A 12,215-nucleotide genomic window follows, 5' to 3' on the forward strand; every position below is an offset into this window, starting at 1 on the left:
GGTAATACATTTATTGGTGGCTGGCGATGAATTCACAATAAGAAGCACTGTTACGCAGCACTGAACTATTCTAGGGAAAGCCACCTGTTTCTTTAATCAAGGAACTGCAGCAGTTTTAAAAATTAGAAAAGAAAAAGTTCAGCCTACTGCACTGTCCATTTCTATTGAAACTCTTTTTCACCAGGGAGCTATGCATATCAAATGCAGTTATTGCTATAAACAAAATTAAATCGGTGTCCACTTGAAGGAGCAAAAAAAAAAAAAAAAGTGAGTCATTGCCTTGACATTTCATATGGCAAGGAAAGAGTAGAGGTTTGAGGTTGATTTGCTAAATCATTTTTTTCATAGGCACTGACTGGGAGAAATGCTATTAAAAAAGAGCTCTATGATTTCATGGTCTTAGCATTTGCAAAGGGACTATCACTCTCAGGAGTCGCCAGCTCCAATACAGTGAACAGTGAGAACTTTAATGCCAGTTGGGAGATGCTCCTTTTGGAAGGTAATGCTGCTATTGTAAATATTTTATTTAAAATAAAAAAGAAGAACTTTTAGTTCTTTTCAGTAGCTGGAAGCAGGGGCAACTGCAGAGATTCCCATTTGTTTGCATCAGGACGCATATCTGACCTAGGCCATTAATGTCTGATACTACAGTAAATCAGAAAGATTCCTGATTTCCTAAATCTTCCTGCAGGATTACAGTACAAATTGCGACTTGGCAATGGGCGTGAGGAGATTCCACCTCCAAATGGTTAAAACCTTCCTACCATTGGGGCTGGTTGAGAGGCGACTGCCCGAAGCACCAGGCCCAGGGAGCACTCCACTGAACCTCATCAGGGGGTAGGGTACTAGTATTCCATGATGCCACTGTAGCAGCAGGAGCTTTCCTGAACACTTATGTGGTTGCGTCACTGGACACTTCCAGTATCACTTAAGAAACATATGCCCCCCTCCCTTGCTTGACCTCCATCCCCCCAGACTGCCTGGGATGTGGTGATAGTCCTGTCTACGGTATTAAAATCTTCCATACATGTTGTGACATCAGTGACATCAATGTAGCTGTGCCAGTGTTAACTGTCCAGATTGTGTTTTATATAATAAACTTAAATTTGTCTATTTTTAAGCTCAAGAAGAAGGCAAGGAAAGGCCAGTGAGTAATCTGGAATAGAGACATCACACAATGCATAGATAAAAGGGAAAAAGAAAGAGAGGGACAGAAAACACTCTTTCAAACATAACAATCAAAACCTGACTTACCAAGGTGCTCTCCCATTTTGTATCTATGGGGCAATTAGTACATTTGACCCAACAAATCACTTATAAAGTATAGAATTGAGCAAAGATTCTGGATATGGAGGCGTCTGTATTATCCTATTTGAACTTCACCCTTAAGGTTAATTGTCACCAGAACCCGATAGGGTAGCAGCAAACTTATTCTTATTAACCCTTACATTATAGTATTCATAAATGTCATGTGTAAGAGAGCTGGGCAGAATAGCAAATAAAGAAGAAATAGAACAGTGTAGTAAGGGCTCTCCTTTATCTTGGTTAATTATGACAGTTCTTAATTTTGCCATTATAAAGACTATTATCCTTTTCTTGTTGGAACAAACAAATTGATAAATATTGCACTGCTACAAGTTAAACAATAATATACCACCACAGCAGCAATGTGCCAACACTGTCATTCAATCCACAGCCATCTGTCTGCAAAGCGATCTGGTACATTCGCTTACATTCTTGGTTGTCTTAGTACTGGAAACTGGTACTTCGACTTTGGCAGTCTCCCATCCTTCCCTGTTGCCTCTGCTATGTTCCCAGACAGGAATGGTGTTTTTGTCCAGGAACACTCGGAGTTTCCCCACTCTTTCTCCAGCTAGCCGGTAAGAGAAAGTCAGACAGAAGTTGCTCTCTGGTCTGAGGTCAGTCAGGGAAAGCTTTAAGCGACCGATGTTTCTCTTGTGTCCCACAAATGCAGGAACTGCCATGTAATATCCAACACCTGTTGAAAAGAAAATAATCCATTTTCTGGCATTTTACTGCATTGCACTCTTTTGGATGTCAATATTGAGCAGCACAGCGCATGAGCAATTTATCTGGCTAACGTTAGCCAGATAAATTGTCACAGGTATTTAGTGGAGTGCTGCCAATTAAGCACTCTGCTGAATATAGTTTTATAAATTCCTAGTTGGCCGAATAAACTTACCTGCCTAACTTTAGGACTGTTATTCGGCATGACTAGATATAGCTGTATAAGTTATCTGGCTAATTCTGAATTTCAGAATTAGTCAGATAATTATCTGGCTAACTTAATTCTGCTCCAGAACCAATTTATCTGGATAACTTTTATCTGGCTGTTAAGCCAAATGAAACAGAGCTGTTCAGAGGCGCAGGGAATTTCAAACCCACAGTTTGGCTAAGTTTCAAACTTAGGCCTGGATTTATCAAAATGCACTAAATATCGCATGTGCTAGAAAAAGGGGTGTGTTTTATGGTAATAGGCAGTTTATTGCAATTTGCACTAATACCTATACAAAGAGCTAAAAGTTACTGCAAATTGCAATACCTTTTTTGCACTTTGAGATAAGTGCCAGAATTGTGGTATTTCCTACATATAACCACTGGGGGGACCATGTTTACTATCAGAGCCACTAAGGGGGGGGGGGGGGGGAGAGAGAGAGAGAGAACCTAGCCATAATGCCCTGACCCTAGATGGGTATTTATTAGAGATGTGAATCGTGTCCTCGATCGTCTTAACGATCGATTTCGGCTGGGAGGGGGAGGGAATCGTATTGTTGCCGTTTGGGGGGGTAAAATATCGTGAAAAATCGTAAAAAATCGAAAAAACGTAAAATCGCAAAACCGGCACATTAAAACCCCCTAAAACCCACCCCCGACCCTTTAAATTAAATCCCCCACCCTCCCGAACCCCCCCCCAAATGACTTAAATAACCTGCGGGTCCAGCGGCGGTCCGGAACGGCAGCGGTCCGGAACGGGCTCCTGCTACTGAATCTTGTTGTCTTCGGCCGGCGCCATTTTCCAAAATGGCGCCGAAAAATGGCGGCGGCCATAGACGAACACGATTGGACGGCAGGAGGTCCTTCCGGACCCCCGCTGGACTTTTGGCAAGTCTTGTGGGGGTCAGGAGGCCCCCCCCAAGCTGGCCAAAAGTTCCTGGAGGTCCAGCGGGGGTCAGGGAGCGATTTCCCGCCGCGAATCGTTTTCGTACGGAAAATGGCGCCGGGAGATCGACTGCAGGAGGTCGTTCAGCGAGGGTTCCGGCGCCTCGCTGAACGACCTGCAGTCGATCTCCTGCCGGCGCCATTTTCTGTACGAAAACGATTCGCGGCGGGAAATCGCTCCCTGACCCCCGCTGGACCTCCAGGAACTTTTGGCCAGCTTGGGGGGGGGCCTCCTGACCCCCACAAGACTTGCCAAAAGTCCAGCGGGGGTCCGGAAGGACCTCCTGCCGTCCAATCGTGTTCGTCTATGGCCGCCGCCATTTTTCGGCGCCATTTTGGAAAATGGCGCCGGCCGAAGACAACAAGATTCAGTAGCAGGAGCCCGTTCTGGACCGCTGCCGTTCCGGACCGCCGCTGGACCCACAGGTTATTTAAGTCATTTGGGGGGGGGGGGTTCGGGAAGATGGGGGATTTAATTTAAAGGGTCGGGGGTGGGTTTTAGGGGGTTTTAGTGTGCCGGCTCACGATTCTAACGATTTATAACGATAAATCGTTAGAATCTCTATTGTATTGTGTTCCATAACGGTTTAAGACGATATTAAAATTATCGGACGATAATTTTAATCGTCCTAAAACGATTCACATCCCTAGTATTTATATCTCTTATGGGAGGCCCACCTAGTAACTCGAGGTGAGGTCTAGATATTAGTGTAGGGGGTTAGGGGCAACTTTGACATTCAAAATGAGACATATGAACAGAACAGTGCTCTCTTGTGAAGTTTTGATGACCTTCGGAGTGAGGAAACTCACTCAAAGATGAGATTTGTGCAATATTCTCTCAACCTAGCTTATTTCTGTCTTTTGCAGAAACAAACATTAAAATCCCAAAACAAAATAAATTAAACAGGGCCTACCCAGGCCCCCCTGTGCCCCATCACACTACCCCCTCAAAAACTGCTAGGCCAGAAAAACTCCCCAACCCCCAATTACCACATCAGTGGGGGGGGGGGGGGGGGTGTCTTGTTGGTACAGCCTGGTCCTATCACCAGGACCTGGCCTGATGTTGAGGCCTATGCCCAGGCCTTATGCTGGTGCTTGGCCTCGATGACATAACCCAATGCTGAGGTCTAGGCCTAGGCTGGGGCTTGGCCCAAAAGCCTAGTCCCAATGTTGAGGCCTCAGCTTAGGCTTAGCTTGGGGGCCGAGTACAGTTACTGAGGCCCTGGCCTTAAGCTGGGGTTGAGCCCCATCGAGTCAGCTCAGATCCAGGTTCAATGCTGGGGCCTGGCTTGGAAGCTGGGTCCCATCACGGTGGCCTATGCTTAACTCTGGGTCTCATCACCTTGGCCCCATCCAGAGGCAGAGTCTCATCACTAAAACCATAGCCCAGATGCAGCCCAAGGCACGATATCAAGGCCTGGCCCAGAACCTGGGTCCCAGTGCTGGGGCCTCAGTCCAGGCCTGACAGCGGGTTCCTCTCTGCAAATAAATATTTCCTTAGATTACTCTTGTTTACCCCCTTTCATCCTCATCCCAGATCTTACTTTCTGTTGATAGAGGCCTGCCTCCTGTGCATTTATACTTCAGAGGTATGTGAATGTCTCTATCATATCTCCCACCTTTCCTCTAGGGTATACATGTTTAGATCTTTGTCTGTCTTCATATGCTTTAGATGATTCTATCCAGTTAATATCCTTATGAAGATGCAGTCTCCAAAACTGTACACAGTATCCCAAATTAGGTTTCACCAGTGCTTATGGGGGGAAATATCACCTCCTCTTCCTATGCACACAAGCATCCTTCCTGGCTTTTGCCGTTACCTTCTCCATTTATTTGGCTTCTTTAAGATCATCAGATACAATCATCCCAGATTCCGCTTTTGTTTTATAATTAAAATAATTTCACCACTAAAGTGTATTGTTCCCTTGGGATTTTGCAACCAAAATGACTCTGCATATTTTAGCAATAAATCTTAGCTGCCAGATTCTAGAACATTCCTTGAGATTCGCTAGATACTTCCTCATGGTTTTCACACCATCCTGGGTGTCTATCCTGTTGCAAAAAGACAACCCTTTTCCAATAGTCATTCCTCAATATTGCTTACAGAAATGTTGAAAAGACCAGGACACTACTAGAAAGGCTCCTCCCCTCAGAGTGAACTCCATTTACTACTACTCTTTGTTGCTTCCCACTCAACCAGTTTCTAATCCAGTCAGTCACTTTAGGGACCATCCCAAGGATGCTCAGTTTATTTACAAGTCACCATGTCAAAAGTCTTTCTGAAATCCAAGTACACTACATCTAGCACGCTGTCATGATTCAAATTTCTGATTACCCAGTCAAAGAAATTGATCAGATTTGTTTGACAAGGCTTACCTCCGGTAAAACCATGCTGCATAGGATCTTGCAATCCCTCGGATTCTCGAAACTGCACTATACTCTGTTTTAGAAGTGATTCGATTCATTTACACCACAGATCAGATTAACTGGCCTGAAGTTCCCAGCCTCCTCCTTACTTCCACTTTTGTGATGAGGAACAACTTATGCCTGTCTCCAGTCCTCTGGAACTACTCATGACTCTAAAGAAGCATTAAAAATATCACCAGCGGAGTTGTCATAATTTCTCTAAGTTCCCTTAATACCCTTGGATGTATTCTGTTCAGCCTCCATCATTTTCTCCATTTTTAGTTTAGCTAGTTCCTGACAAGCACAGTCTTCTGAAAATCATTTGAGATTTAAATCACTTCTGATCCTATTTGTGTATGTTTTCTGTGATTCAACTCCTGGCTCATCCTCCGTGAACACCGAACAGAAATATTTGTTAAGCAATTCTGCCTTTTCCTCCTCAGCCTCTACATTTCCCTCCTCTCACCTCTGAGTCTCACAATGCTACTTTTGCGTTTTCTCTTATCACTAAAATATCTAAAAAAAAACAAAACCCAAAAAACTTTTGCCCCCCCCTTCATTTCACTCATTAGCTATTTTTCCTTCTATATTTATCTTTGCTCTCCTGCCTACTTTCCCAGCTTCTCTTAGCTTTTCCAGATATTTTCACTTGTCTTCCTTTTTCTGTTATCTCTTAGTTTATGAATGCTAACTTTATTTTCCTTAACATTTTAGCTACTTCTATAGAAAACCATACCGGCATCTTTTTTATTTTTTTTTAACTCTTATCTTTATTTACTTTCCTAACAAAAGGATTGGTTACCCTTACAATACCTTCTTTTATTTTTGTCCACTGCTCTTCCACTTCCCCTAGATTTTTCCCATCCAGCTAATGACCCCCATTTTAACAAAGTTAGTTTTCCTGTTAGTGTAGTTGAGTTTTTCAAAAAGGTTTGGACCAGTTCCTGGAGGAAAAGTCCATAAACCATTATTAAAGGGGACTTGGGAAAATTCACTGCTTAATCCTGGGATAAGCAGCATGGATTCTATTTTTTGGGATCCTGCCAAGTACCTGTGACCTGGAATGGCCACGGTTAGAAACGGGATACTGGGCTTGTTAAATATTTTGGTCTGATCCAGTATGGAGAATCTTACATTCTTACTCTCACCTTTGAATGAACCTTCACCGCCTGCTTTCTAATAGCGTACTTGCCAGGTTCTTATGGCCTGGATTGGCCACTGTTGGAAACAGGATGCTGGGCTTGATGGACCCTTGGTCTGACCCAGTATGGCATTTTCTTATGTTCTTATGTTCTAATAGCGAATCACCCCAACCAATGATCACTACATCCCAGATGATTGGCCACTGCGACATGAGAAACACTCTTCCCAATTGGTTATCACCATGTCCAGTATCACCCCCCTTCCATGTAGGTTCCTTTATCAGTTGGCAGAATAGTTCTTCCTGCAGAGAATCCTGGCTCTCCCTGCTTCTGGATGATACAGCAGATTGAATATAGAAACATAGAAATGATGGCAGAAAAAAAAGGTCCATCCAGTTTGCCCAGCAAGCTTCTTAAGGTAGTAACTGCCACTCTGTGCCGGTAACTCCCATGTTTCTCTTAAGGGTAGTAACTGCCGCTCCATGCAGTTATCCCTAAGCCTTATGATAATGCACAAAAATTGGAGCTAGCAACATTTTTTATTGGGTGATGAGCTTTCTTAAAAATTCAGACAGTGCTGCTTGATGTGCTTTACTTATGGACTTGGCTGTAGAAAATGTCCTGTGCTTTTTCTCTTATCAGTACCCCAGACCATAGAAGTTGGGGCCCTCTTGGTTGTTGTCTGAATCCAATTTCCCTTTCTATTATGACCACCGGTCGCGGTAAACCGCGACCGGGGCCGGTCACTTACCCCAGCACCAGGGCCGAACGCCGACGCTGAGGCCGGCGTCGGCATTCCCTTCAGTAGCTGCGGCTGCTGCTTCAATATGGCTGTGGCGTTAGCTCCGCCCCCTGAAGTTCACTGGGGCCGCATGGGCGGCTGAAGTCTAGAGTTAAGGAACCTCGACCGGAAATTAGAAGGTTCCTTCCTGCTAGCCCCAATCTTCTGGGACCTATTTAAAGCAAGGTCTGAGCCTTCAGACCTTGCCTTGGCTTCTTGGCTCCTGAGTTTGTTCCTGATCTTGCTTCCTGCTTGCTTCCTCCGTGCTTGATTCCTGGACTGGCTGCTGTATCTTCTGGATCTCGACCCCTGGATTGGCTGCGGTACTTTCTGGCTCTTGACCCTTGGACTGGCTACGGAATTCTCTGGCTCTCGACCCCTGGACTGGCTGTGGAACTCTCTGGCTCTCGGTCCCTGGACTGGCTGCAGAACTCTCTGGTTCTTGATCCCTGGACTGTCTGCAGTACTCTCTAGCTCCTGGTTCCTGGCTGGGCTACTGAGGAATCCTTGGTTCTGGCTCTTTGACCTGCTGAAGGCGTCAGCAACTGCTTTCTCGACCCGCTGGAGGTGCCAGCTATCTGGAGAACATGACCTGCAGGAGGCACCTGCATCCAGATCTTCCTCAATCCTACCAGCAACTCCGAGAATAGGTCTCGCCTACCGACGGTGGCCTAACGGACATCGCCAGACCAAGGGTCCACGCCTCTGATCATAACACTTTCCCCCTGCCATCAAAATGGGGAGCAATGTTGCAGTTGCATTAAAAGCATCAAGACATTAGTTAAGGTGAGTAATTTCCATGCCTCTGCTAAGCGTGGAAACTGCTGCACTAGCAAGCTACCCCCATGCATGCTTTCTTCATTTCCTTTAGGACTTGGCCGTAGAAGCAGTCCTGTGCTTTTTCCCCTTATGTCTATGTATCAGTTTTGCATACCATGGAAGTTGGGGCCCTCAGTTGTCATTTCAATCCAATTTCTATTATCCCTCTGCCAGCTAAGTGGGAAGCAATATTGCAGTTGCATTTACAGCATCAAGGCATATTGATTAAGGGTAGTAATCTCCATGCCTTCTGCTAAGGATAGTAACCACTATACCAGCAAGTTACCTCCCTGCATGCTTTTCTCATTTCCGTCCTCTAACTTTTAGAGATCCACAGTGTTTATCCCATGCCCCTTTGACTGTTTTTGTCTTTACCACTTCCTCCGGGAGGGCATTCCAGGCATCCATCACCCTATCTGTGAAGAAATATTTCCTGATGTTGATTCTAAGTTGTCCCCACTGGAGTTTCATTTTGTGATCCCTAGTTTTAGTTTTTCTTTCCAATGGAAAAGATTCAAAGTTCTTGAATCATTAAAACCTTTTAGGTATCTGAAGGGCTGTATCATATCTCCCCTGCACCTCCTCTCTTCCAGGATATACATATTCAGATCATTCAGCCTCTCCTCATAGGTTTTCTGATACTGACACCACACCATTTTGGTCACCCTTCTCTGGACTGCCTCCATCCTGTCTATCCCTTTTGAGATAAGGGCTCACCTGGAGTACTGTGTTTTCTGTACTCCAGGTGAGGCCTCCTTTTAATCTTCCATTAAATCTCTAAATATTTCTTCTGCCTGCAAGGTCTGTACATTATCTAGATGTTCCATTCCCTCTTTCCAGATTAACCCTCAGTACCTCCTCTTTCCCTCATAAGCCATGCAGTTCTGGTGCTTTAATATTATTTTCATAATTATATTTCACACATTCAAGGTGGGGTACATATAAACATTCATAATCAACACATAAATAACATGTTACAAACCACAGTTCTGTGTAACCTGAAAGCATCTTTTCCCAATTGTTCACATATTCTGCATGCTGATTAGCCAGTTTTCCAGACTGATTGTCAAACACATTCAGGACCTTATTGCATCCCAAAAGCTTGCTAACTCCCCCCCCCCCCCATCCCCCCGTTTTTAGATTCCTAAGCATTTGAATGCACTCTATCAATCACAGTTCACCTAGGAGAGAGTTTCACAGTGTTGGACCAGCTATTGCAAACGATTTAGCAAGAGTTTTGTCCATACGTACTATTCATGTGGAGGGATATGTCCAGACAGAGCACAAGAAGGATTATAAATTCTCAGGGCAACATTGATGTGTGCTGCCACCTCACTATTAAGGGTTTTGTAGATATGCGTGGCTAATTTAAATTTTATTCTCCATTGGAATGGGAGTCAATGCAATGATCATATAATCAGGAAAAATATGATCTCTCAAGCCCTTCCCTGTCGATACATATGCTGTTGCATTCTGCACTATTTGCAGGGGCCTAAGATTGCTGCTAATCCAATATACTATACACTGCATTGCAATAGTCAAGGCCTGTGAACATTAGAGCCTGCAGCACTCTACAAAAGTCCTGATGCCTCAGATATGACTAACTTCCACAGCATGCACAACTTGAAAAATGATGCTTTCACCACTGATTTTACCTGGGCGTGCACTGAAAGATCAGGTTCTGGTATTACTCCTAGATTCTTAACTAGAGTTGACACAGGTATTCAAACTTAACAGAAAATGGGATGTCCTCAAATGGAAATCTGATTAGAGCTAATAGCTAATAGCTCAATGTTTCTTAAATTGAATTTATTCTCAAATAACCAGTACTTCACAGCCTTCAATCATTTACATAGCAGGGATCAAGTTTCAGCCCATGCAGATGTTACTGGGATGAAGGATTATAAATCATTAGCACATATTTTATACCATACCTCCAACTTGCCAAGAACTCTGCAATTTGAGCCAAATAAATATTTTAAAAGGTTGCTGATAGGGTTGACCCTTGACAAATACCAGGATTCACAAAACACAGGAGGACCCACACTTGGCTTGTTGGAACCAGTCTGCCAAATAAGATGTGAATCAGCCTATAACCTTTTCAGCTATCCCAATGATTTTTAAACGGGCTAACGAGATCTGATGTTTAATGTGTCAAACACGGCTGCTATATCAAGAAGGACAAGTATAAACCTTGTTCTCCTTTTGAAATCACATCTGAACACATCCTAGGCTGGACAATCTCAAAGTTTCAGTGCTATGATCTTAGAAAATGATCTAAACATGTTTTTCAAGTAATTAATTGTTTCTGAGCTTTGATGATCCAGTATCGGTTTCTTTAATATTGGGAGCATAGAAACAAATTTTAGCTGAGTTGGTAACTGTCTATCACAAACAGGGTCATTTATCTCTCTCTCTCTCTCTCTGTGTTGATAAATCTAGGCCAACGTGAGGCATTAACAATTCTGATGATAAATTCACCAATATCGTTACTCAAAGCCTACTACAGTTGAACATGGATTTAACTGACATACAGCGGAATTCATAGATGCTCTGGTCTGAATGATCATGCTCAAATTGCTCTTGGTCGAGCTTCAGTATGTGAAATTTTCAACAAGAAACCTATTGCACATATCTGACATTTTTTCTTGAAAGAAATTTGCATAACTTTTTTTTTATTCTGAACCTGTGAGGAGGAGCCATCATTTCTAGCATTCATCTCTTTGGTAGCATGCAATTATTTCACAGTTTAAAAAAAAAAAAAGGGTGTGCAGCATTACCAACTTGCTGGATCCTAGCTGGTTTCATTTATTTAGTAGTATTGTGACTTTTCCTCCCTTGTCCTTCGTGAATAAATTGTAGCCTAGTATAACCACATCTCAATCATGCAATTTATTCCGTGTACCATGTCTCTGAGTCAGTCACTACATCCAAGTCAGTCTCTTCCATAACAGCCTCTAGATCTAGGACTATATTTCCCATACTATGAGCATTAGTGTACATAGCTTTCCAGAAGTGTCACTTTTTCCCCATTTCTCTATGTGTTTAAAGATTTACTAACCAGAGTACTTTTACTTACCTTAGGGCTTTGTTTAGCAGTCCCCACTGATCCTAGTTCAAAGCCCTGCTCAATAAGTTTGCCAGTCTGGAAGACGCTACACGACTTCTTCAACAGGTGGACTGCATCTTTTCTCAACATTCCTTGAAACAGCATCCCAGGGTCCAAGAAGCCAAAATGTTCTCATCAATACCATCTACCCAACCATTCATTCATCTCTAGAATGTGACCTTCCCTGCTTGGGCCTTTATCCTTGACTGGGAGGACTGAGGAAACTACCTCCTGTGCATCTATCACTTTTGATATGCACTGTTGTTACCTAACAGTATCATTTGTGCCAAATGGATAAGCAGCATCGGAGTAGTCGTTAGGCTTGAGGATTTAGTAGATGGTTACAGGTGAGATAAATTAAGGAAAGGGTAAGTTGAATTGAGTAAAGCTGCAAGAAATGAGGCATCTTAAGAATCTTCATAACAAACATCCAGCAAACAACACGTGCAAATTTGTTTGTGAAAATTTGTGCTCTGTGCTTTGGTGGTTTTTCATGCATAATTTAACTTTCGAGAAGCACAATCCAAAAGCTATACAAAATATATAATGAGCTACCTAATTATGCAAAGCAGCTCATTACTTATGTTTACATAGCTAAATTTAAAGTGCAGAATTTTTTTAAACCAAACTTTTCTTTGCAAAACTTTAAACCTTGCGGATGTGTACTTAAGATTTTTGCAATAAAAATTCTCAATTCTGTGTGAACTTTATGACAAATTTTCACTATGAATGTGACTTTCACATTAATGCAGTTTTTCTCCCTGCATCACTGGACCAT

At 43.1% G+C, this 12,215-nt stretch overlaps 1 protein-coding gene across 2 annotated transcripts in view; it reads right to left on the minus strand.

Annotated features, from left to right (window-relative positions):
- Positions 1-12,215, minus strand: part of EGFL6 (EGF like domain multiple 6) — a 149,488-nt gene that overhangs the window by 1,026 nt on the left and 136,247 nt on the right. For both annotated transcript variants that reach the window (XM_029604336.1, XM_029604335.1), the window contains one exon: positions 1,734-1,999. In XM_029604336.1, coding sequence (XP_029460196.1) covers positions 1,734-1,999 — 266 coding nt within the window. The remainder of the gene's footprint in view (positions 1-1,733; positions 2,000-12,215) is intronic.

Source organism: Rhinatrema bivittatum, chromosome 5 (genome assembly GCF_901001135.1).
Source record: "Rhinatrema bivittatum chromosome 5, aRhiBiv1.1, whole genome shotgun sequence".
Classification (NCBI taxonomy): Eukaryota; Metazoa; Chordata; class Amphibia; order Gymnophiona; family Rhinatrematidae; genus Rhinatrema; species Rhinatrema bivittatum.